Here is a 26798-nt window from a genome sequence, read left to right as displayed (position 1 = left end):
CAGTAAATACCATTAAAGATGATGATGAAGTATAAGGATTTTTAATACTTCAAGTTATAATGTTCACAGTTTACAAACTTTGCAACTATCCAATTCCTTCTCTAGTGCATAATTCCATTTAGACAAATCAATTTTTGATAGCTCAGATTTGTGTAAGCTCCCCATAATATTTTTTTTCACAGAATCATGAGCCCCTTTCACTTGCAGATTGGAAAGGGCATCAGGTTAAGTGAAAGTATCTGCCACCAGGGCAATTAAATTCGTTCTTCTAATGACTGCCACAAAATGCCCCAAAATTCCACTGGAGCAGAAACTTCACTGACTGTGTCAGCAGCAGCCTAATCATCCCCAGGACAGCCCTTCAGGGATTTTTGTCTCTCCTACTGCCTGCTCTTCCCTCCTCTTAAATTGTGAGGCCCATGTGAAATTTATTGATTCATTGAATCTATTCCAGCACTTAGCATAAGGCTTGACACACAGTAATTGCTTAATAAATAACATAGTTATTGTATTATTTCTGCGTTAACAGTAATACAATAATAATACTTTCAGCATTATAAATTATTATATATATTATTATGAATGAGTCAAATGATTTTGGTAAAATTATAAAATTATAAAAAATTAAATTGGTGGTAGTATGTCCACCAATTCTGTTTATTGTATTCTCCCAAGTGCTTAGTAGAGTGCACTGCACATAGTAAGTGCTCAATAGATATGACTGATTGACTAAATAATTACTTGGGGTACTAGTTAAGCTCTTACTGTGCACCAAGCACTGTACTACGTGCAGGGGTAGATGCAAGATAATCAGATCCCACATGGAGCTCACAATCTAAATAGGAGAAAGAATAGGTATTGACTCTCCATTTTGCAGGTGAAGAAACTAAGGCACAGAAAAGTTGTGACTTGCCCAAGGTCACACAGCAGTTGTGTAGCAGAGCTAAAATTAGAACCCGGGTCTCCAGACTCCCAGACCCGTGCTTTTTTCACCAGACCATACTGCTTCTCAACTTGCCCATCCTTAGACAGTCGTCATTATTGATAGTATTTTTTGAGCTGTGATTGGAAGATTAAGATTGAGACACAATCCTTACTCTCCAGGAGTTTACAAGTTAATGAAGGGAATTAATCTTAAGGCTGGGGACCCTCAAACTCTCCTTAAGGCAGTTTTTCACATCAAAAGAACATTGTGTTCTTTGAACAATCCTCTGGGAAGGAGTTTGGCCTCCTTTCAGGAGCAAGTGACTCCAAGCCTGAAGACCTCCACTATTCCCGGTGGCTCCACTGACTTGCTGAGAGAGTCCTGGCAAATTGTGCGCTGTCTCCATGCCTTCATTTTCCCACCAGAGAGAGAACACGGTTATTGCTGACACAATCCTGGGCAAGACATTGGGAAGGCTTAGAGAACAGGAGAGAGCATTTTTAAAAAATGATATCTGTTAAGCACTTACTATGTGCCAGGAACTGTACTAAGCGCTGCGATAGATACATGATAATCAGGTTGGACACAGTCCCTGTCTCACATGGGGCTCACAACTGTTAATCCCCATTTTACAGGTGGGGGAAATTAGGCACAGAGAAGCAAAGTGACTTGCCCAAGGTCACCCAGCGGACAAGTGACGGAGGCAGGATTAGAACTCAGGTCCTTCTGACTCCCAGGCCCATGCTCTATCCACTAGGCCATGGATACTGAAAACTTTTAAGTTTAAGGAACTTAAAAGTTCCTGAAAGGGAGAGAAATTTCAGGCAGGCAGAAAATAGCTCTGGTCTGGAGTCAGAGAGGGCCCATCCTGTAGGTACCAGGTTCAGGCTGTGGGTTTCAAGAGGCAGAAACCTGTGAGGCCTGGGAGCCACATAGATGAACTTACCAAAGTTCAGGGCAGGCTGGGGTTGTCTCTTTGCCCCCATCCCATGGCCTGCCCTCTGCCAGCCATGCACCAAGAGGAATGGCTGGGGATTGAGTCTGCATTTAAATGTCATCTTTGTTTTGGTTTCTTCTGGGGAAAAAAAGAAAAGTCAGAGAACAAAGAAGAAATTGAATTCCAGACTCCCGCTTCCTGAGCCCAGAGAAAAAGCAGAGACAATACAGGATCCTCCAGCAGAGTATAACAGGCCCAGGGCCTCTTGAACAGCTTTATTAAAGGCAAAATTGTTTATATTTTGGAGTCCAGCACGGCCAGACTCTGAAATTTCCATGTTTGTAGAACTTAGGCTCAGAAGGGGCCCCCATATCAAGTCTGTGCAGAGCTCTTAGACGTAAATTGTTCTAATCCTGAATTTACTCCTGATTAACAGTAAGATCTGGGGAAGCCACTAGATTGGAAGCAGCCAGGCCTAGTTTGACAGATCACAAGACTGGAAGTCACAAGGTCTGGATTCTAGATTGTGAGCTCATTATTCAGGGAACATGTCTGCTAATTCTATTGTGTTGTACCCTCCCAAATGCTTAGTATAGTGCTCTGCACATAGCAAGTGCTCAATAAATACCATTGATCGATTGATTGGTTGATTCTAATCCCAGCCCCAAACCTTGCCTGTGGGTGACCTTGGCCAAGTCACCCAATTTTTCTGTGCCTCAACGAAAACAAATTTCCTCGTTTGTAAAATAGGGATTAAATACCTGTTCTCTCCTCTCCTAAAGTCTGTGAGACCCACATGGGAAAGGGTCTGGGTCTGATATGGTTATCTTGCATCTCCTCCAGCCCTTGGTACAGTGCTTGGTATATAGTAAGTGCTTAGCAAATACGAAAATTATTACCCTTGAAGAGAGGGATCCTTGGAATGGTCCCAAATGCCAAAAAAAAAAAGTCCTGTTGAAGTCACTCACATCTCTGTGTCTGAGTTTTCTCTTATGAAATTGATAACAGACCAGAAATGTGGCCAGAAAGCAAGATATGTGGAGGAGAATCAGGTGGACCGCCTTGAAAGAAAGATTACCAATATTCATTCATTCATTCAATCGTATTTATTAAGCTCTTACTGTGTGCAGAACACTGTACTAAGCACTTGGAAAGTACAAGTCGGCAACAAATAGAGAAGGCCCCTACCCAACAACGGGCTCACAGTCTAGAAGGGGGAAACAGACAACAAAACAAAACAAACCTGAATAAACCCTGCAGAGTCACTCTGTTTTCTTGGTCCCAATTTCAGATTCAGAAATGTAAAACACATCTGATGTTGCGGATGCTCTTCTTTTATTTTTCAGTTCTCCTAAAGGTATAAGATCCAGAACAGATTATTTCCAGTGATGTGGAATAATAAAGGAAGAGGGTTATTTCAAGCTGTCTGGGAAGCGGAAAAAAATAGTCTAGTGAAAGAAAGCCAAAGGGCAAAAGTTCACAGTCAAGTTACAGCTCACAGAGAGCAGAGCTTCATGGGATGAGGTTATTAGCATGGGATTGGTGTCCTCTTGCCCTGCACCATCCCCCATTAAATTCTGCCCCTCCAATATCATGAGGGCCCCACTGACTGGTTGAGGGAGTTTGCAATAAAAACTTACAACAGCTGGAAAAAAATACCATGTGAAATTCAGAATTCACCTCTTCCATTTCAGACTGTGATGGGTTGACAGCCCAGCAGAATTTCAACTCCAATAATCTTGAATTAATTTCCAGGCGAAGAAACAGAGATAAAACAGGCCGGGATTTGAAGAGTTTCCCTTTTGGATATTTGTCAAGCTTCCTGGCTGATTCTGGAGACGGGACTGATTTCTACTGGAGTGTTTTCTAGCTAGATCCTGAATAAATTCTGAATCCAACCACATAAACCCAGGTAAATTGTTATATAATTTCACTGTCTTAACTGGTTCCATGAGTTAAATTGAAGATATTGGCATCATCTGAAAAATATTATTTCACTGTCTTAACTAGTTCCGTGAGCTAAATTGAAGATATTGGCATCATTTGAAAAAGGAGTTTAATATTTTTTTAGCTAGAACAATACCAATTGAATTTACAGTAACCTTTCTGCCTAGTTTCCTGAAAAGAAGGTATTGATGTTGGAATTTATATCTTCTTAATTTCTTCTTTAAAATCATGCTGTTCATATAGGTCAAATGCTAGCTAATGTGATTCCTGCTTTGCTGAAATGTCTTCATCTAAAATAACCTTCAGCCATCCCAGAATCCTATACTAAGTTTGTGGAAGTAAATTGTTGAATACGAGATAAAACCTAAGGAAATCAGAACAAAGAAACTTTCCCAAACAAAAGATGCTTGCTGAGTTTTTCATGTGCAATTTCCAGGTGTTAGTCAGGGTCATGGTTGTATTACAGCCATAACAACAACTTGGAAACTGAACACTTTAGTTTTTCCAAATAATAGGAAAGTTTCCAGAGCTCTCTTTTTTCTGAGGTTATTTTTAATTTGGTCTCTGAACATTCTCTCTCCCTATTTCTTATCTCTGTGGGCCTTTATCCCTGTTTGTTGCCACTGTCTTTCTGAAGGTTCTTATCCACAGACTCTAACAGCACTTATGTAGTCCCACAGAACTTACTATTATTATTAATAATAATATTAATAACAATAATAACAGTAATTGTGATATTTGTTAAGTGCTTACTATGAGTCAAGCACCTTTCTAAGCATTGGGATAGATATACGACAATCAAATCGGACACAGTCCCTGTCTCACATGGGGCTCAAAGCCTTAATCCACATTTTAAAGGTAAGATCACTAAGTTCCAGAGAATTAAAGTGACTTGCCCAAAATCACACAGCAGACATGTGCCAGGATTAGAACCCACATCCTCTGACTCCCAGGCATGTGCACCTTCCACAAGGCCACATTGCTTCCCTTGCACTTATATACATAACCGCCATTAGTTATGTCTATCTCCTCTGCTGAACCATAAGCTTGTTGTGGACAGGAAACGTGTCTACCATTTCGTTATATTGTACTCTCCCAAGCGTTTATTTAGTACAGTGCTCTGCATACAGTAAGTGCTCAATAAATACGATTGATTGGTTAACATCCCTCATTCCCAGTAATTTCAGACTTTGAGAAACAAAGACGAAGGGAACTGGAGGGATTTTAGTGGAAGGTCCTAGAGGCAATTGCCATTCCTCTCAAGTTTTCTATCTTTATGCCACATAGAAATCATCCTCACATTATTCTTTCTAGGTAGCAAGACTCGGCCTTCCAGACAGCACTGTTCTTTAATTCAGTTCAGCTGAAGCTGTTTATAAAGTAGGGTTACAGAAAGACCGATTCCCAGCTTTTCTCCCTTTTGCCCCTGCCCAGGCTAAATGTCACCGTGGCACTGTGGTTGAGGTCTTCTTGGTCCGGAGCCCAGAAACACTGAGAGACCTTTTATCATATGGACTCAGGAAAAATCTGCAGAACTAAATGAAATTAAGATTTTATTTTACTCTGCCTTATGAGGGGTAAGGACAGAGCCCATTGTTAGGTAGGGACTGTCTCTATATGTTGCCGATTTGTACTTCCCAAGCGTTTAGTACAGTGCTCTGCACTCAGTACATGCTCAATAAATATGATTGAATGAATGAATGAACAGCAGCCTTTTGCACTGAAAGTTCAGGCACGGATCTAGCAGAAAAGCTTACTGGGTGCAAGCACTGTACTAAGCATTGGGGGTGGATACAGGCAAATTGGGATGGACACAGTTCCTGTCCCATATGGGACTCACAGTCTCAATCCCCGTTTTCAGATGAGACAACTGAGGCCCAGATAAGTGACTTGCCCAAGGTCACACAACTGACAAGTGGTGGAGCTTGTATTAGAACCCAGGACCTTCTGAATTCCAGGCCCATGCTCAATCCACTTTGCCACTAGGATTGATTGATTGACTGACTTATTTTGTACTCCCCAGGGCGTTGAATACAATGCTCTGCATAAAGTAGGTACTCAGTCAAAACTATTGATTGGTGATGGGCAAGATGGATGAAGGAAACTGCATTTTCTTCCTTTCCATGTTAGTTTACCAAGCTTCTTCTGGTTGTACAAGTTTTATACTGCTTACTAAAATGTACTAAAGATAAAATATAAGAAATATTAGAAAGGTAGTCAAATACCTGTTAAATCAATTATATAGTCTGCATTTTAAAAATATATCCATTGTTTTATTATGGTTTCAGTAAAAATCTAAAACATATGGTTGTGGGTGGCTTTGGAGATTTCTCACCAAGTCCAGGTGAAACCAGCTGTGTCTGGATGCATAAACTGCTTTGAACTGCTCTTCAAATACTTCTGTTCCAGTAAAACGGAAAGGAGTTTTTGACTGTGTAGTTTATTCCCCTATTTTCAAATTCCAGTCTCAGCTAAGAGGAAGGGGCCAGGTTGTTTATGCTTGTTTTCTTTCCTCTCACAACAATACTGATATGAGAGAGCTCTGGCCCAATTAGGGCACTTCAAAAGCCTTTCATTTCCTTAGACACAGGAAAAAGTTTTTGCCAAGCATTCAACAGCTCAGCTCCCCAAAGGTTTGAATTGGTTAGTAGGAGAGTTGCTTTTAGGTTTAAAGACAACAGGGACAGTTGCTGAGATCCTGTGGACAGTCGCTGAGATTGTATCCATGCATGTGAATTGGTTTTGAACCCATCCGATTCAAGGGAGAGATTAATTGATCAAAATCATTTCCCCCCATTCTTTTTCTCCCTCATGTGAAGTTGCTCAAAGATCAAAAACTCCAAGGTTTAAGGTAAGCACAAGAATCCTTCCTCCTTTTTGATTTTCACGTACCTACTAACCAATATGGCTTATCTATTTCTGAAATTGGGATTAAACGGAATGTAAAATACATTCTCTAATGAATGGATTGGGTGTACCTATCCATATATTTTATTATACATAGAGGTAGGCTCATGATTAAAATGATCACTATCTAGTTATGGATAGGATCCTTTTGCTCAGGTCATAGGAAAATGTAGTTTTCTTATCATTTATGTCATCATTGTTTCACAGGTCTGGAAAGTATGAAGACTCTAGTTTTCATTCTGTGCTTCGTAGGAGCAGCTACTTCAACACCGGTAAAATGTCGCCCATCCTGGTTTCACAATTGCAGGATGTGCCTTTTTCTGTTCTTGTATTTAGCTTAGAAAATTTCATGTCTGTTAGTTTAAAAACTCTTATACTGGTTCCTAACTGCAGTTTCTATTTTGGATCTTCAATTGGCAAACTTGAAATCTATGGACAGAAGAATGTAGAAAGGTTGTCATCTTTTCTTTCTATGCTAATGATGAAGTAATTTGGTTGGGCAGGAAAAGTTCAAAGTAGAGAAAACATTGGCTATCACTTTGAGCCTCCCACTATGTCAACTGAATCAGATGGGACAGGAAAGGGGAAATCCTCCTGAGTGAACCATCCTCACTGGCCTGACTGAATCTCAAGATATTGGAGTCTGGGACAAGAATGCTTTCCTGACTTGACTTCCCTACTCTGCTGGAGTCATGTCTCTCCCTCTGAGGCATTGTCTCTCTCTTCCTCCCCACCACTATCTTTTTCCAACCCAGAGCCCCTGCCTGTCTCCAGTCCTCCTGCAGGACACAGAAATCTTTCCTGCATCTTCCTTGTATCCATTTTTCCAAATTATAAGGGAAGGTTTTCACTCCCTAAATCATTGAAATCCAAGGGAACTGCAGCTCTGCCTCCTCCCTGCAACCTTTATGATAGGTGCCACCCCTTCCCTGTCACTGCTAGGCCTTGCTCATCTCCACAGTGGCCGGTTAAGAAGAATTAATAAAAATATATTATAATATATATTATATTATCATCATCAATCGTATTTATTGAGCGCTTACTGTGTGCAGAGTACTGTACTAAGCGCTTGGGAAGTACAAGTTGGCAACATATGGAGACAGTCCCTACCCAACAGTGGGCTCACAGTCACATATATATATGTGGATATATAATATAATAAAAATGAAAATTCCCTCCTCTAGGCAGGGATTGTCTCTATTGCTGTACTGTACTTTCCAAATACATAGTACAGTGCTCTGCCCACAGTAAGCACTCAATAAATACGATTGAATGAAAAACTGTGGTATTTATTAACCATTTACTTGTGCCAAGCACTACTAAGCAATGGGGTAGAGCATCATCATCGACAGTATTTACTGAGCACTTACTGTGTGCAGAGCACTGAGCTAAGTGCTTGGGAGAGTACAATACAACAGAATTGGTTGTATGTATTCCCTGTGGATACAAGGTAATCTGGTCCTACATGGAACTCACAGTCTAACTAGGAAGGAGAACAGAAAAGTATCTCCCCTGGAGGCAGCACTACCCTACCCAATGCGATTGAGGTCTTGGGAGGACAGTTGATAGGCAGTTAGGGCTATTGAAAGAAAGAAACATAATGTTCTTGACCACTTTCAATGTTCCAGGCAACTTCAAGGAACACAGCTGAGGATTCCCAGCCGACCGCTGGCTCCTTGAGTTCAGTTCAGAGTGCTGAGACTACCTCCGCAGCTGACAGAGTGGAGGTCCCTCGTTTGGATGGTGAAGATTCAGAAGATGAACGTTCACAGGGAGAATTGAGAGAGAAGCTGGGGAATCACACCACTAGCCTAACTTTGGTAGGCCTACGCCAATCGATCAATGCTATTTATTGAGCATCTACTATATGCAGAGCACTGAACTAAGCACTTGGGAAAGTACAATACAACAGAGTTGATAGATACATTCCCCACCCAGGAAGAGCTATCGGTCTGGAGGACTAACATAAATTTGTTACTTTTCAAAGGATCCCAGAGGACCCCAAATCTCAAAGATAAACAGACTCAGTGGGTGGGTGACTTTGGTCAATGGTTCACCTTCTCCTAGCATCAATTTTCTTATTTTTGAACCCTGGAATAATATCATCCGTCTCCTGCCTATGGTCCTCCAGAGGTGCAGTGAGTTCCACCGTGGCACTGAGAGGATTCCAATTATGGGAGAAGCAGCAAGGCCAAGTGGCAAGATCACAGGCATGGCAGTCAGAGGACATAGGTTCTAATCCCAGCTCTACCTCTTGTCTGCTGTGTAACCTTGAGGAAGTCACTTCACTTCCCTATGCCTCAGTTCCCTCATCTGTAAAATGAGGATTAAGACTGTGAGCCCTGTGTAGGACAGGGACTGTATCCAGCCTGATTACCGTATATCTACTTCAGTGCTTAGAACAGTGCTTGCACATAGTAAGTGCTTAACAAATACTATAATTTTTTATTATTATTACTATTATTAACACGCCAGCTTTGAGCTGTCCCCAGAGGACTTGAATAGGAAAGAAAGCTCTCCCTATCCTCTTCCTGAGCCTTCCCCAAAACCAAGCTCAACTCTGAGATCTTCCAGCTATAGTAGCATCTACTATAGTGGGGTACCTCCAGGGCTTAAAGCTCCTGTTCTGCTGCAGACCACACCCACCACTGTGGGTCACTGCCCAGGGTCTGAGGATTTCCTGCAGAAATGCCCTATGGGTACAAGATTGGTTCTAAGGTGATCACCATTGTCTCTCCCAAATCTCACATGCTCCTGGAACTTACAGACATACACTGTATGCGTTACATGGGTCATGCATCATAACGTAATGATGTCATGTTAGATCTTTTGCAGAAATCCACAGAATCTTAGCTATTGTGCCTTGGCTAGGTGGGGGGAACTTCTAATCCCCTTCCTTGCTCCAGAACCATTGTGTTCCCCTCACAGGCCCTTGGGATCACTGGGGCTACTTCTGAGCCATGAGACTCAGCAGTAGGAGCTAAGGGAAGATAATAATAATAATGGTACTTGTTAAGTGCTCAAAGAAATTCTTGATAAGTGCCAAGCACTGTTCTAAGCTCTGGAGTAGGTACAAGTCAATCAGGTTGGACACATTCCCTGACCCACATTGGGCTCACACTCTTAATCCCCGTTTTTACAGATGAGGTAACTGAGGCCCAGAGAAGTGAGTTGACTTGCCCAATGTCACACAGCAGAAATGTGGCAGTGCCAGGATTAGAACCCAGGTCCTTCTGACTCCCAGGTCGGTGATCTATCCACTAACCCACACTGATTCTCTAAGGCATTTAAAATGAAAATATTGAAATTAAAGGCATTTAGTCCCTTATCAGTCCCAGTGAGGGGACAGATCAGCAGACAAACTGGACTGTGTGATATAAAACTGGATAAATGGATAAAGGGTCCCCTTCTGGGTAAAGCCATTTTAGGGAGACTCTATGGCAGTCATTGTCTCCTGAAGGGCAAAATTGGGCTGCATCTGAAAACTGTGGCACCAGGATTGAATGAGAGTTAAAAGAGGTTTTTGTAGAGCAAAGTGAGGTGGAAAGGAACAATGACTACACCTTACAGACCACAAATATGTGTTCCAAACTTCCTAACATGACCTTTTTCCTTTAAAGCCTGAAGGAACCGCTACTGAGAAGTCCAAAGTAGAAAAGCTGGGCAGTGACCAACCTCCAGTCCTGAGCGATGATTTGAAATCATTTGAGGACAGCGGTATCAACCCCAAGGGTCCCCAGGATGTCTTGAGTGTGAACCTGGAATCTGGGCCAAGCAAAAGTGGCCTTGCCGGCCCCCAGAGTAAGAATCAAAGTGGAGAGCAGCCCAAAGAAGCAGATGTACCTGAAGGGTATTCTGGCAGGAAGCAGAATTCCACAGAAATTCCAGAAGAACTCAATCAATCACTTGGGATAAGCGAGAGGCAGGATGAGGAGTATTCCCAAGTAGATACCAGAAAGGAGGAAACCAAAGAGCTCATTGAGGCCACTGACCGGCAAAACCAAGAGCACAAGGTGAGTCTATTTGAACAGGAAGAGAACCTGAAAAATTTGTAATTGGATGCCGATGGCGAGAGCCCAAGCAGGCCCCGAAATGCTGATAACAATGGAGATGCAAGTAGCAAAGATGACCAGTCTTACAGTGCTGGGGGGGGGTGACTTCAGCTCAGATGAGAAGAAAAAGAGTTACGAAGCATGTGAGTGCGTGCAGAGTAATAATAATAATAATAATAATGGCATTTATTAAGCGCTTACTATGTGCAAAGCACTGTTCTAAGTGCTGGAGAGGTTACAGGGTGATCAAGTTGTCCCATGGGGGGCTCACAGTCTTAGTCCCCATTTTACAGATGAGGTAATTGAGGCACAGAGAAGTTAAGTGACTTGCCCAAGGTCACACATCTGACAAGTGACGGAGCAGGGATTTGAACCCATGACCTCTGAATCCAACGCCTGTGCTTTTTCCACTTCTTAATCCAGAAGCCAGTGCTCATGAGGAACAGCGCAAACATTGAGAAAGTTCAAGGACTCCGGGCCAAGGTGCAAACCCATGGGTGGCATGGGGGCTTGTGAGACCTGATAAGGTGGAGGAGGGAGGTAGGGAAGCAGCATGGCATGGTGGATAGAGCACAGGCCTGGGAGTCAGCAGGTCATGGGTTCTAATTCTGGCTCCGCCACATGTCTGTTGTGGAGTATTTTCTGTGCCTCAGTTAACTCATCTGTAAAATGGGGATTTAAACCATGATCCCCATGTGGGACAGGGACAGGGTCCAACCTGATTTGCTTGTAACCACCCCAGCACTTAATACAGTGTTTGGGACATAGTAAGTGATTAACAAATACCAGTATTATTATTATTAGCGGGAGACAATTTCAAGGAGAAAGCTAGAGCCACCCCAATACTCAGTGAGGTAGACCAGCCCAACTTACTGAAGTCAAACCAACCTTCTGGGTCTCATTGAGACACACTTCCAAAGAACAGTCTTGATAGCGTGAAGATTTGGGTCCGAATGGATTGAGTTTGGAAATGTCCCCTGGCAGGAGAAGCAATTACATAGTAGGGTAAATGAGATCTTGGGCCACTGTCTAGACTCTGAAGACATAGTAGAGCTTAGACACCATCCCTGATCTCAATGAGTTTACAATATAAACCAAAGCAGCAATCATGGCCCATGGTGGGTTTACATGATGTATAACAAGCCCCCTATTTTTACACCCTTAATCCTAATGGTTTGTAATACAGTTTCCCTGTCATAATTCTTTACTCTGTTTTCTCTGATCAAAAAGGTAAAGGCTTTGGAGAGCTCACCCCACAAGGATGACAGTTCAAGCATTAATGGGAAGCAGCTAAGTGGCGGTGAGTATTTCCTGAGCCAATCTCAGCTGAACTGGCGGAATGGTCTGAAGGGGCAGATGGGAGTCGCTGATCATCTTCTACACCCTCCCTCCTTCCCCGACCATCTTGCCATCCTGGCCTTTTACCCAAACGGCTAATTTGATGCTTTTCTGCTAGATCCATGCCTGAACTTTCAGTGCAAAAGAGGGAAAGTCTGTGAGATTGATGTGCACGGAGATCCCCGCTGTGTGTGCCAAGACCCAGACACCTGTCCCCTGGCTAAACTTTTTGACCAAGTAAGTTCTGGCCCAACAATACGCCCATAGCAAGATTGCAAACCAGAATCCTTCAAGTAACACTGAAGGCTTAGGTTCTGGCCTAGGTTGACTGAGGAATAAATCCTGCCTCCGGGTTCCCATGTGGCTTCCTGTGAAGCTCACAGCTCCTCTTGCTCCTTAACCCCAGGGTGTGTACACGTGTGGTTGACTACACTTAAGTGTTGAATTTCCACAGGTACCAGGACGGAGCCTCCCAGTCAGAAGCAGCAATACTTTAGTCTCACTAACCCAGTTTTTTCCAAGTCCTCATATACAAGGCTCCATTCTTCTTCATGTTAAAACCTAAAAATATAAAGTGAACTTTCCTATTCCGCTGTGCTCTCGTCTCCTTTTTCTCTCTTCTGTCTCATCTGATCCCCTTCTGATTCTTAGCCTTCTGGACAGTCGTGAGACACCCCCGCCCCTCAAATCCCTAAATCTATCCAAACCAGCTTCACTATATGTTCCCTCCTGGCATCCCCTTGGCTGGTGATTCCCTCACCACTTCTGTCCCCGACGTTTCCATTTTATCTCTTCTCTCCTCTCTGTAATCTGGTAACCTTCTGGTTCTTAGCCTTCTGGGCAGTCATGAAACCCCTAATGCCTACATCTAGCCAAAGCAGCTTCACTTCGGGTAGCCCAGGCATTCCTGTGGGTCGAGCTTGGCAGTCTGGCTAGCTTCCACCAGTAGAGTAACTTGGGCTGGAAGAGTAACAGGGACCCTGTCTATCTGTCTCTCCTGCTCAGGGCCTTTCAGTGACAGGTGAGGCAGGAGGTCCATAATGTTATGAAATGTGCTTTAACTTCATTCCCCTTAGGTTTGCGGCAATGACAATCACACCTATGACAGTGCCTGCCACCTGTTTGGGATGAAGTGCGGGCTTGAAGGAACCAAAAAGGGGCAGCACCTGCAGTTGGATTATGTGGGCGCCTGCAAATGTAAGGCTTGGGGCCCTTCACAGATCTGAGAGGGGCTGTGAGATGGGTATAGAGAAGCAGCGTGGGTCAGTGGAAAGAGCCTGGGCTTTGGAGTCAGAGGTCATGGATTCAAATCCTGGCTCCGCCACGTCAGCTGTGTGACTTTGGACAAGTCACTTAACTTCTCTGGGCCTCAGTTCCCTCATCTGTAAAATGGGGATTAAGACTGTGAGCACCCCGTGGGACAATCTGATCACCTTGTAACCTCCCCAGTGCTTAGAACAGTGGTTTGCACATAGTAAGTGCTTAATAAATGCCATCATCATCATCATCTGTAAGCGGTATTATCTGGAGCTTATCTTCTCACCCTCTGAAGCAGTGAAACATTCATTCATTCATTCAATCATATTTATTGAGCTCTTACTGTGTGCAAAACACTGTACTGAGTGCTTGGGAGAATACACTATAACAACAGACAAATTCCTGCCCATAGCAAGCTCACAGTCTACATGAGGATTGAATCTCTGACTCATGGGGAAGCAATCTCCTCAAACGCTCTGTGATTTCAGGGGGCAGGGTGGAGACTATACTGTTTGCAAGCAATGCCTGGCTGTCTCCTCTGAATGGTGCTGGGTCATTCATTCATTCAATTGTATTTATTGAGCGATATTGTGTGCAAAGCGCACTGTGTACTAAGCGCTTGGCATTCCCTGGCACAGTTCTAAGGCAGTGGGGCATGTAGTGGTTCAGAGGTGGCAATGCCTGGCATAGACCAGAGGCTGGGCAGTCTGATGCTCCTCATTACCCCTATTCCTGGAGGTAGCACCCGGCCTAGCCTGGCTATGTAACATGGAGACCCCATCAGCAGTTCTGGCCAGGCCAGTGGGCAGATGCCCAACTTAACCACTAAGGAATCCCAGCCCCTTCAAAAATGTTCACTATTAGCTGAAATGTAGAAGAAATTTATTTCACCAATGTTGATTGAGCATCTAGTGTGTGCAGGGACTACACATGTGGAGAAGCAGTGTGGCTTAGTGGATAGAGCACAGGCTTGGGAGTCAGAAGGACCTGGGTTCTAATACCCTCTCTGCCATTTTTCTGCTGTATGACCTTTGGCAAGTCATGTTACTTCTCTGGGCCTCAGTTACCTCATCTGAAAAATGGGAGATTAAAAGTGTGAACCCCATGTGGGACAGGGTCTGTGTCCAACTTGATTAACTTGTATCTACTCCAGGGCTTAGAACATTGTTTGGCACATAGTAAGTGCTTAACAAGTACCATAATTATTAATTATTATTTAGAACATACAAAATAATTAGAAGATGTGGTTCCCATCCTCAAGAATACCCAATGTTTTGGTCATGCCCTTCTCAAAGCATCTTTCCCCCATCCCCTCTTTCTTTTTCATTTTATTTATATGCCAAACACTTTACTAAGGACTAGGGTAAATACAAGCTAATCAGGTTGGAACGAGGTCCCTGTTCCGCATGGGGCTCACAGTCTTAGTTCCCATTTTACAGATGAAGGATCTGAAGCCCAAGGAAGTTAAGTGACTTGCCCAAGGTCACAAAGCAGACAAGTAGCCGAGCCGAGATTTGAATCCAGGTCCTTCTGACTCCCAGGCCCTTGTTCTTCCACTAGGCCACACTGCTTCTCTTCTCTGCTGTCCAGCCCTCCCTGCCAGAGAACCATTCAGTTCAGTTTCCTCTAAATTCATTGATCACATTTATGGAGCATTTATGTGCAATGCACTGTACTAAGCTCTTGGGAGAGAATTCTACAACTGAACTGGTAGACAAATTCCCTGCTCACAACAAGCTTACAGTATAGAGATTAGTTTGGGCTCCTCTAATCAGAAACTTCTTTCTCAAAAGTCCCCTTCCAAAACCATTGAATCTCCATCTGCATGTCTTCTGCCCCTCCCCGCTGGTGATGTATAGACCACCATTGACTAGGAAATATCTTGTATCAAATAAAAAAAATCCATTAGAAATGGCCAGCTTCAAATGTTGTGCTTCACAGCTTTCTTGACCAGGAAGAATAAGATCAGAACCTTAATGGTCGTTTCATTTGAAACAGACATCCCTCCTTGCACGGACTTTGAAGTCAGCCAGTTCCCGCTGCGAATGAGAGATTGGCTCAAGAATATCCTCATGCAACTGTACGAACACGGCTCTGACAGCTCCGGATACCTAACCGAGAAGCAGAGGAGCAAAGTGAGTGAGTCGCATCCAGGGCCGGTGGGCCGCTGCTGGGTCTGGGAGAGAGGATGGGGGCAGGGCTGCTGGTAGGGGCAGAGCCATCTCCCACCACACCGAGCCACAGCCTGTGGATCAATAGAGGGTGTTGGGCAGGACCCATGTTGCTGAGCTAGGACATGTGCAGGACTTTGCACTCTGAACCAAGCAATCAGGGTTCAGGGTGGCTGTGCCCTTGCCTCAGCCTTCGTCTGATTTGGGCTGGCGCAGTGGCAGCATGATCTAGTGGAAAGAGCCTGGGTCTGTGAATCAGTGCAAAGAGCCGGGTTCTGGCCTGCGAGGTGACCTTGGGCAAACCCCTTACCTCTCAAACTCCTCAGTTTCATCTGAAAAGTGGAGATACAATCCCAGTTCTCCCTACCTTTTAGTTGTGAGCCTCGCAGGGGAGAGGAATCGGATTATCTTGCGTGTCCCCGGGTGCTTAGCACATAGTAAGCACTTCATAAATATCATGATTACTATGTTAATATGAAGCCCAGAAGCTCCATTCCAGTACATGTTTTAGAACCAGAACCCAAAATGGGTACGTTAATGAGCAGTGAGATCATAACTAGGGGCAGGCTGCCTTGCCAATATAGGTCCTTCAGTCAGTCAGCAAATTGTCCATGAGCTTCCACAGGATTAATGGCATCGGGCCAACGTTCTAGTTTAAGAATAGAGCCCCAATCAGGGACCCAGCCCCTCCCCAAAAGACAGTCTCAGTTTCAAAGTTGAGACAGAAACACAGTCATAAAAGCAATGAGCAGCTTTAGACAAATGAATGGAATAAATGATCATTTCATCATAGTCTTGATTTCATCCAAAGATGAGCTCTGGATAATTCCTCTGACTTCATCCAATTAAATGATGACCTTCTTCCTCATTGACCCAGGTGAGGAAAATCTACCTGGATGAAAAGCGACTCCAGGATGGGGACCATCCAATTGACCTTCTGCTCAGGGACTTTAAGAAGAACTACCACATGTATGTGTATCCTGTACACTGGCAGTTCAGGGAGCTGGACCAGCACCCAACAGACAGGTAGAACATTTGATTGTCTCATGTCTTGGCCCTCATGCTGGCATTACAGCCATCTGTGTATCATGTGGCAGAGGGGAATTTCAACCAGTATTTATGGAGCATGTACTGTTTTACAGAGCCCCATACTAAGCACTTGAGAGATCAGAAGTCAAGGTCAAAAAAAAACCAGTCAAAACTCATAGGCCAGTTGTGCTTTGAAAGCCAGTTCCTAGCAAGCCAGCCCACCAAGTAGCCTGTGGGGTTAGGGGTCAGAGGTGGAAGGCCTTACCTGGGCCCTCTACCTTGAAGCACTTGACAGTCACCCCACACTCAGCTCCTCAGCATTTATGTACATATCTGTAATTGATTGATTTATACTAATATCTGTCTCCCCTTCTATACTGTAAACTCCTTTTGGGCTGGAAACGTGTTTATCACTCTTTGGTATTATACCCTCCCGAACACTTAGTACAGTGCTCTGCATGCAGCAAGTGCTCAATAAATACCATCGATTGATTGCTTGGGAAGGTTTCTCCCCCCTCTCGTTGGAGCAAGATGTCACCATCTGTTTTTTTCCCTACCTGGATCATTCTGCCAACCCAGTACAGAAGGAAAGGCTCTGCCGCCTTTTCTAAACATCCGTGCTCTTCCTTTCCTAAATCAAAGTGTTTGTCCTATTGTGTGCAATTCAAAGCTGCCTTCCAGGTGCCCCAGCTCTGTTCCAAAAGATGTCGACAGTCTTCCTCTTTCTGAAGAGTGCAAGAAGAAATGCATCCAGAAAATCAGATGTTTACCAGTGGGTAATGCCTTTCCCTCAGTCTACTTAATCTGTGTTGCAAACAAATTACCATCTGCAGAAAGTTTATTTCTATTGCTCTGCATTTGACTGTAGGCTTCTTAAGGGCAGGGAAGATTTGCCTTGTTTCTGTTTTACTCTCCCAAGCACTTAATACACTGGTTCAACACTCAGTAGAAGCTCAGGAAATACCACTGATGGATTGACTGTACATCATATTTACTACTGACTAGCTGGCTTTTCTTTCAGCAACCCCTTTGGAGAGACAGTTGTTAATCTCATTGATGAACAGTTCTGTAAGCTTGTCCTCCATTCCCTACAGGGCCTTGTCCCACTCTGAGCTTGCTCGTCTCAGAGCCTCTCTGGTGCCCATGGAACACTGCATAACTCGTTTCTTTGAAGAGTGTGATGCGGACCAGGATAAACACATCTCCCTGAGGGAGTGGGGTCAGTGCTTTGGCATTAAAGAAGGTAAGTCCATCTGGGAACAGGGAAACACATGTACTTAACCACCTATCAATCTGCTGGAAGAACTTAGTGGAGAGTTTGTCCCTGCCCCAAGATAGAGCCATTATCGTTATCTGGTGTGTATTGTAACATTAATTGCTGCTGTACAATGCAGTGGGATAGAGACAAGAGAATCCAATCAGACACAGGACTCACAATCAAAAGGTAAGGAGAGCAGGTATCTTATCGCCATTTTACAGATGGAGAAGCTGAAGCATAGGTGATTGCCAGTAGGCACCCAGAGGGTTGGGGGCAAGCTGGAACTAGAACTAGGTCACCTGGCTCTCGGTCCTATGCTCTGTCCATTTGGCTATTGGCTCCATGTCTGCCTGTTCTTGAAGATGGAGGAAACAGGAAGGGATCCCTCTGGCTGGGTCCACACAGCCCTGAGGGAAATGGGGAATTGGAAATCATCTGGTTCTCTTGAAGATAATTACCCCGACAGATGTTCTCACCTCTCCTGCCCACTTAGCCCTTACGCTACACCTTCCTTCCTTCCTGGAACTCCCTTCCCCTTCATATCCAGCAGACCACTACTCTCCCCACCTCCAGAAGGTTTTCAATATTTATGGAGGGCTTAGTGGGTGCAAAGCACTGTAGTAAGCACTTAGGAGAGTACAATACAGCAGAGTTGGAAGACATTCCCTGCCCACAGGAACATGTTGTTTACTCTTGGAAATTCAATAGCTTCCAAACCTATGCAACTTTTTACTTTTGATTTTTTTTTCACTGATTGTCACTGGTCATCTAATGGAAAACCAGTGTTCTGATCCCCTCACTAATTGGAAATCAGCAATTTCTGGAAATCAGTAATGCATGGCTACACATTTTTCTAGAAGGTTTTCTGCTTAAAAACTTTTCATTTTAAACTTAACCAAATGCTAAAATATTAAACAAATGAATGCTAAGAGGTTGTAATTTACAGTAATAAAATGGCTTGATGTGAATTCATTTGGTTCACATCACTTGAAACATACATTTCTTCCATGGTAGAGAACTTAGAACTTATTTAATCTTTCCCCTGCTTATAAGTATTCCTCCAAGCAGTATTCCTCCAGAATTCCTCCAGAATCCAGAGCTGTGGTTAGTCTAATTTACTTGGACAATTAAACTAATAATTTCTCAATTTAGGCACATGCATGCATTTAGCTGTGTGTGTGTGTATGTGTGTGTGCGCGCGCATATATATACGTGTGTGTATATATCTGTAAATATATATATCTGTGTATATATATATATATATTTCTAATTCTTGAAATCTCACATTTACACACTTACTACAAATAAAATCTAACCCACCTATCTAGAGAAACAGACCTCAAATGAGAAGGCATGCCTCTGTCAGCTCTTTAATCCCAACAAGATGTTTATTAGTCAAACTGTTCCCTTTATGAATACTCAGAATTTAATGCCCAACATAACCAGGGAGGTTGGAAAAGAGAGGCACCAGAAGTTACTTGCCTTTCCTCTGCTGTGGCAAATGGCCATCTTTAGAAACCACCCATAATCTTTAGTCGAACGTTAGGCTCATTTTACTTAAGGGCTTACTAAACCACTTCCTCTTTGTTTCCCAGTAAGAGTAAGTTGTTGGTATTAAATGCCTTATTTTCGAGAAGCTGGGCCACTCATAGATGTCAGGGAATGTCAAGAAATAGTGATTGCAAACTTTAAAACAAGAGATACCAGATCATCATCATCAATCGTATTTATTGAGCGCTTACTATGTGCAGAGCACTGTACTAAGCGCTTGGGAAGTACAAATTGGCAACGTATAGAGACAGTCCCTACCCAACAGTGGGCTTACAGTCTAAAGTGTGCATGTACTGTGACTCTCTGGGTTGAATATGCATAGGATAAAAACACCTGGGTAACAGTAATAATAATAATGATGGTATTTGTTAAGTGCTTACTATGTGCCAAGCACTGTTTCAAGTGATGTGGTGGATACAAGGTAATCAGGTTGTCCCACGTGGGGCTCACAGTCTTAATCCCCATTTTACAGTTGAGGGCCAAACATGGAGCAGAAATTATAAGTTTGTCTTGAGTCAGGATTCCTTTCCCATTAATGCATAATACATGCCTAAACTTGAAACATGCTCACTGGAGATCTAGTGGTTAGGGAGCTGGGGCTGGAAAGAAAATCCCTTTCCTTTTGGGAACAGCAGTTGGTCCGTGCAACCAAATCTAGTGGACGGAGTCAGCGAAAAGACTTCTAAATGTTTCAAAGGCCCAAAAGAAAGGATTGTCTGGGGCTAGGAAAGAATTATCTCGACAGGCTATTTTGGCAGACCAGGACAAATAATATTCAGACCTTTTTTACCATCTGCTCAATACCCACCGCAACTTTGGATGGAGGTCAGTTCCCAAGACCCAGGTGTGTGCCCTTGCCCTCCTCCCATATTAATGAAAATGGCACTAGGGTTTTTTGTCCATTATTCTACTTTAAATTATCAAGAGGGGGAAAAAATTGCCAGGGATTGAACATATTTATCTGCGACCTGTAAATGCTACTCTACTTGAAATAGACTTCCTGGGAGGCCATTTTGGAAGGGAAAAAAAGGTTATTTATTTAAAGAAGCAATTACAATGTTTCTTGTACTTTTCCAAGACTTGGCAATCCTTCAATTAGCATAGTCTGAGAGCCGCAACTCTGGTGGGGAGGGAGGAGCAGGAAAAAGCACAATGCTACTATGGATTTTGTTTGTCCGTGGAGAGTCGAGGCTTCTGAGAGCGAGTGTGAAGGAGGGGGACAAATGCTCAACTGGCCAAAAATAGGGTGCTCACTGCTTTTTCAGGCTGAGCAAGGGTGTATTTTGCTGATGGAGAATTTGGGAGGCTAGCGTTTGGAATTTGGGATTCCAACCTGCAGAGCACACACCCCTGAATGTAGACAAGCAGCGTCTTCCTGCCTCCTGCCCCCATGTCTGGGAAATTTAAAGCCCAGGACGTTTGAATGAGCATTTTCCCCAAACTACAAATCCACTTGGAGGGAACTAACGTGACTGGAAAGTAAGATTATAATCATGTTCTAAAATTGCTGTGTGTTTTCTTCTTCCTTTTGCAGAGGATGTAGATGAGAACCTCTTAATTTGAGCCATGGCTTGAAAGTCAAGTGCCTTCCACCTCATGGTGCACCGCTTTATATACCTACCAAACTATGTAACTAGTAGGTGAATGTCTTTGTGCAGAAAGCTGTATAATAAGTTGTAATGGCATGAGGAAGATTTTGAAGTAACCCATGCAGTAAGTACAGGGAAGCAGAACGTCCCTCAAGAAAATCAAATATAAATAAATTATATTAGGGGTTTTCCCAGTATACCTGCAGGGCCAGTTAGTAGGGAACAAAAATGGGCCATCAATCATATTTATTGAGAACTTTCTTTATGCAGAGCACTGTATTAAGCGCTTGGATGAGTACAATATAACAGTTGGTAGACAAGTTCCCCACCCACGACAATCATACAGTCTAGAGGGGGGAATATGATGCTTGCCTCCAGCAACATCAACTTTTATCTTTATTGTTAATTAGGTTCCATCTGTTGGCAGTATTTGCTGTACAACTACAGCATGCCATCTAAAACACTTGGGAGAATACAATTAATTGAAAGGTGATGGAGCATACCATTCGAATGTAAGTTCCTTGAGGCCAGGGACTTTGTCTTCTATTGCTTCTTTCCTGAACACTAAATACCAGGCTTTGTACATAGTCAGGGCTCAATAAATGATGATGATAAAGATGATGAAGGTAATGGTAGCTGTTGCTGCTGCTGATGTCCTATTTTCTCTCCTATCCTTCCCTGGTGCCTCCTGCTCTTCCCTATCCCAGCCAATTTCTCGGCAGTCAGAAGGCTGCAGAGCCTAAAATTCACCCTGTGTTTGGCTCCCACTGCAGGCCTTGTTAGATAAGCACTGGGGTGATTGGCAGGCTCGGGAGGTATCTGCTTTGGACCTGTTCACCGGGTCTAGGTGAGTCAAATAACTACCACCTTGATGTTGCCCTCACCCTTCTTTCTCTCTTCCCTGGGAGCCCCATGGCAGACATGAGGCTCTGGGACCCCAGACTCCCCCATCTCCCTGGTTACCAACCAACCAGCCATCCACCCAATTTCTGTACATGCACTAAACCCAGTGTGACTTGGCTGTGTTCCTAAGGTGCAGCTTTGGCAGTAAGGAAGAGAACATTGCTGGACACCTTGGAAAGTCATGCTGTGCTTCCTTAGTATGGCATGAGATTAGGTGGCAAACATTCCCATTTCTGCCCAAAGAAAGTAAGTTTAGTGAATTAATGTGATTTTAAAAAAATACGTTATTGAGCATTGTTGCCATATTTTTAGATCGCTAGTTCATTATTCACTGCCTGACTTGCGTGTCCCCGTCCACGCGCCTCTAGGAAGGAAAAGAAGTTATCTGCCACAATCCGGGTAATCTGTGAGGATAGAATCCGAAAGGAGGCATATTTAGTGAGAAGGATAGCTTAGGTTTGGCCTGCATTTTTGAATTTGTAATTCCACTCTCTTCAGCAGTTTATGTAATTTTTAAAAAGAATTGTGCAAGGTATTAAAATGTGTCTTGTTCCACATCACTCTCCAGAAAAATTCATACAAATAGGCCAATTTCTTTTTACCACTTGGTTAGTCTAAGAAATGACATATGGTGTAAAAATGAAATGTATACCCTGGAAAGACTACAGAATTTGTTCCCAGAGGAAGTTGTCAGCAGGTTCAAGTGGAGTTTGGATGCACACCTGGCTAAGAGGCCCATAATGAATTCCTGCACATGAAGTAGGGGATCTAGAGGAGAAATTTAAGGCTCTAGTTTAACCCTAACCATGAGAAGATGTGGCCATGAGAGCAGGAATCTTCATACTGTTCTCTAAGCATCCTTTTGCCACTGTCAGTTGGGGGCAAAATGGACAATTGATCTGACCCAGGAAATGACATGTCTTATATCCCAAAGAGCCACTGAAACAGCTGGGTGTAAAAAGGAAGATGTAATAAAAGTCAACTGGTTTCCGTTCAGGGAATTATTTCGGGATGTTGCAGCAAGCCAATTTTCTCTGGATAGTTGTTATTTTTTTAATTCTTAAAATTGGAAGGCGGGAAACCAGGTCTCCTTGCTCTCATTTTTCTAATGGCATATTTCATAACTCATTTCCCTCACCCATCAATCAAAAACCCTGTTGCTAAATGCAAAGTGCTGTGAGATCTCACCATTTCTGTCACTAATTAGGCCCTGAAACTGGAGGTGACACAGGAAGGGTAAAAGGGTGATCCTACAGTGTTACAGTGTTATAATGAGTGCCAGAGAGCCACAATGGGGTGGCTTGTGGAACAGTATTCACTCCCTGTAACTTTTGGGGAAAAATTTACTGTAAAGGAGAGTTCTGGGACTGATCTGTTACTCAATTTAAGTCAGTTAGCCTTCAATATTAATCAGTCAATTAATCAATGGTATTTGAGTGCTTACTGTGTGCTAAGCACGGTCCTGAGCAATTGAGCGCATACACTACAATGGAGTTGATAAACACGATCCCTGCCCACAGGAGCTTTCAGTCTAGAGTGGGGGTACAGACATTAAAATAAGATACAGGTAGGGGAAATGGCAGAGTATAAGGACATATACAAAGGTGCTGTGGGGCTGAGGGAGAGGTATCAAAGAACTTAAGGGGTACATTTCCAAGAGCATAGGCAACACAGAGGGGAGGGTGAATGGGGAGGCAGGGGGTGGAAATGAGTAGGCCTCTTGGAGGAGATATGATCTTAATAGGGCTTTGAAGATGGGGAGAGTAATGGTCTGTCAGATATGAAGGGGGTCAGAGTTCCAGGCCATAAGGAGGACGTGGCCAAGGGGTCAGGTGGCAAAACAGATGACATTGAGCAACAGTGAGTAAATTGCTGATAGAGAGAGCAAAGTGTGCAGGCTGGGTTGTAGTAAGGTATTAATAAAACAAGAATAGTTGTTGGTTATCAGTAACTCCCATGCATGCCTTGGGAGTCTCTGTCCAATCAACATCTGTCCTGCTACTCTCCTCCCACTTCAGCTCCCTCCAGCAACCCCCAGGAAGAGCAGAACAACTGAGAGAAATCCAGCTTGGAGAAGTTTCATGAAGCAGCAGGAGGTGGGGATGGGAATACAAATGTAAGAAACTGAGAGACACTCAACGCACTCTCCTCTCAGGTGGGTCTGAGTCCAGACACCACCCCACAAAAGAAAAACAACTCCCCAGTGCAAGCTTTCTCCATTCACCACTCTCACAACCCCTTCCTGGGACCCCTGCCTTCGCCCCTGTTGCCTGAAAGTCTAAATGGAATTTACAGCACAAGGAAGAAAAAGAACATGTTATTGCCACACTTTAAGCTGTCTGCAATGTCAGACAGCAACAAACACAATTACCTTTGGTTATTTTTACAAAAATTGCATTGTCTGTGGTAATCCAATGTAAGAGGAGCCTTCTAGGACTTTTTTGAAACTATTTGAGGAAGATGTTATTTTCTTCCTCAAATGTCTGGATTTTCTTTTTCAGCTGAGCTCACTATCACACTCATTATCTATTGCTTCCTCCCTTTCATGAATAACTTGTCCAACTCCCATGAATTGGGGAGCCCTTGGGTCAACCCCCTTTTTAAAACAATTAAATCCAATTTGTGTGGCAATATTTAAACAATGTGTTCTTAAGACTTTCAGCAGAATAAAATGTTCTTTCTATTCTGCGGGGAATTCCACTTGAAAAGCTCATGAAACTCCCTGGACTCTCTGAACAGAAGACATTTTTCTGGAAATATTTTCACCAGGAGTCACTTAAGTCTGTGAGAGTGCCTATCTGACAGAAAAGGTCACAAATGGAAGGTGATGCTTTGGTGATCATCACAGGGACATTTGATGATATTCTCTAATCTCCACCTCTCAAAAAACATTTCTGTTATAGACAAAAATACCATAAAATCAGAGGTCAAATCTTCCCAAGGGTCAGGGTGATATTTCAGGGGATTTTTCCATGGAATTTTTTTTAAAACCCAAATCTGTATGGGGCAAAGCAAATCTCCAGATATTAAAAAAAAATCTGTAATGCAGTATAGATGGGGGAAGAGTCTGGGATGATGAACAGCTAGGGCCAACTCAGAACTACCCTCAGGAACCATAATGCCAATAACCCACAGAGCCAATTCACAGAATCCAACTCTGGCTTGAAGGACCCTCAACTTGGTCTCCCAGTCCCAGTTGCTGGCTAGGACAGAGCCTGAGGTCTGGGCAGAGCCAGAAGTAGGCTTCTGGGAAGGGAGTTCATGGTCATCTTTTTTTGTTGTTGTTATGGTATTTGTTAAGCACTTACTATGTGCAAAGCACTGTTCTAAACACTGGAGCACTGTCTTGTGGGACTCGTGGCCCTGATACCATCATGTCTTCCCAAGGTAACAGTCACATCTTTGTTTCCTGAGGTAGGTGTCGTGAGCTCTCACAAGACACCTAACTCAAATGGGTTGGGCAAAATCCTTTAAGTCAGAATCTTAGTTAAAAAAAACAAGGACCCTCAGTTCTTCCCAAATCTTTTTTCATTAGGAATCTTGGGTAGAATGCATCGACTGAATTAGGGAACATTCTTAGGACAACACACATCTGTCTAGCTACACTGTGGCCCCAGGATTGGAAGAAATGGTTTGTGGACATGCATGCAGCATCGGGTGTGGGTGTGTGTTATCATTCATTCGTTCATTCATTCAATCGTATTTATTGAGTGCTGTGTGCAGAGCACTGTACTAGGCACTTGGGAGAGTACAATACAACAGTAGACACATTCCCTGCCCACAAAGGTATCCTCAACCCAAGGTTTTGTGAGAACTGACTCTGCAATACAGAAGAATGAGGGTAATGGATTTTTGTGGGAGTGGGCTCCCTCGTGTGGTTGCATATGGCGACAGGGATTAGATAATTTCCCGATAACCGCATAGAATAACAAACTAATTTTTTCAGACTCCATTTGTAAATGATGGGCACTTCTAGGGGCTTTGGAAGCCAACCCACAGCAGGTGGACAATGAAAAGGCCTTTGAGGTCTGGACTCTGCCTTGCCTGGCAAGCGGGTCCCCCACATTGGCCTGCAGACCACCCTGCACACCTGAGTAGATGTCTGCTGCCTTCTTCCCTCTGTCTTTGGGGGCAGGTCCATAAACCCTCATATATGGGCTTTATCAACATCCCAGGTGCTGGTAGCCAATGAATTGGCACTTGCCACTGACCTCCAAATCTCCTAGCTCTGCCAAGGGATTTCAGAAAATGTGGCATACAATTTGGGCACTCTGGGAGTGAGTCAGGGTCACATAACACCCCCTGGCCAGCCAAAAGAGTTTGGCTATCAGCTCCCACTGGCTCAACTGTAGTGCTTCTCCCCAGCGTGGGCTAGAGATGCCCAGTGTTCCAGACCCCAGATCTCGCCCGCACCGTAAGGCATCCTGGTGATTGGTGATGGACAGATGTGATCCTGACAGGAAGTCTGTAAAAACCCAGAAACCCAGTATGGATCCAGCCTTGTCTAGACTGTCTGATTTTGATCAATGTACATAGGACCAAAATAGCCACTGCAGATCCTCTTTAAGAAACTTGTGACTTGAGATTTTCTTTTAATGGCTCTGTTTTCCCCTGGCCAACTTGACAATAGTTTGTATTTGAAAGCAAAACACGAGTGGATTCTTAAGAGTGCACATCTACATATTTACTAAAACATTCTGCTCCATAAACTCTTAATATCAATAACTAATAATAATTATTATGGCACTTAAGTGCTATGTGCCAAACACATAAGTGCCCACCCCACACTTAAGTGCTGGGGTAGATACAAGTTAATCAGGTTAGACCCAGTCCCTGTCCCAAATGGGGCTCTCACTCTTATTCCCCATTTTCCAGGTGAGTTAACTGAGGCCCAGAGAAGTTAAGTGACTTGCCCAAGGTCACACAACAGACAT

The 26798-nt window shown here is 43.5% G+C and overlaps 2 protein-coding genes across 5 annotated transcripts in view; one reads left to right on the top strand and one right to left on the bottom strand.

Annotated features, from left to right (window-relative positions):
- The window catches only part of SPARCL1 (SPARC like 1), a 110215-nt gene extending 87360 nt beyond the window's left edge, over positions 1-22855 (top strand). For 3 of the 4 annotated variants that reach the window (XM_038769217.1, XM_038769218.1, XM_038769216.1), the window contains 11 exons: positions 3618-3774; positions 6924-6988; positions 8345-8536; positions 10337-10729; positions 11999-12068; positions 12225-12343; positions 13183-13303; positions 15362-15498; positions 16412-16560; positions 17658-17806; positions 20907-22855. In XM_038769217.1, the coding sequence (XP_038625145.1) occupies positions 6935-6988; positions 8345-8536; positions 10337-10729; positions 11999-12068; positions 12225-12343; positions 13183-13303; positions 15362-15498; positions 16412-16560; positions 17658-17806; positions 20907-20935 (1413 nt within the window). In that variant the 5' untranslated portion in view covers positions 3618-3774; positions 6924-6934 and the 3' untranslated portion in view covers positions 20936-22855. Of the gene's footprint in view, positions 1-3617; positions 3775-6478; positions 6661-6923; positions 6989-8344; positions 8537-10336; positions 10730-11998; positions 12069-12224; positions 12344-13182; positions 13304-15361; positions 15499-16411; positions 16561-17657; positions 17807-20906 lie in introns of those variants that run through there. The other variant, XM_038769219.1, reaches the window with a different exon arrangement.
- NUDT9 (nudix hydrolase 9) overlaps positions 2946-26798 on the bottom strand; it is a 42292-nt gene continuing 18439 nt past the window's right edge. Inside the window, exon 9 of the mRNA XM_038769221.1 lies at positions 2946-3213. The gene's annotated coding sequence lies outside the window, so the exon portion shown is untranslated. The remainder of the gene's footprint in view (positions 3214-26798) is intronic.

The sequence above is a fragment of the Tachyglossus aculeatus genome, chromosome X5 (assembly GCF_015852505.1).
Source record: "Tachyglossus aculeatus isolate mTacAcu1 chromosome X5, mTacAcu1.pri, whole genome shotgun sequence".
Taxonomy (NCBI): domain Eukaryota; kingdom Metazoa; phylum Chordata; class Mammalia; order Monotremata; family Tachyglossidae; genus Tachyglossus; species Tachyglossus aculeatus.
The sequence above is the reverse complement of the archived record's forward strand: the minus strand, read 5'-3'. Positions and strand labels throughout refer to the sequence as shown.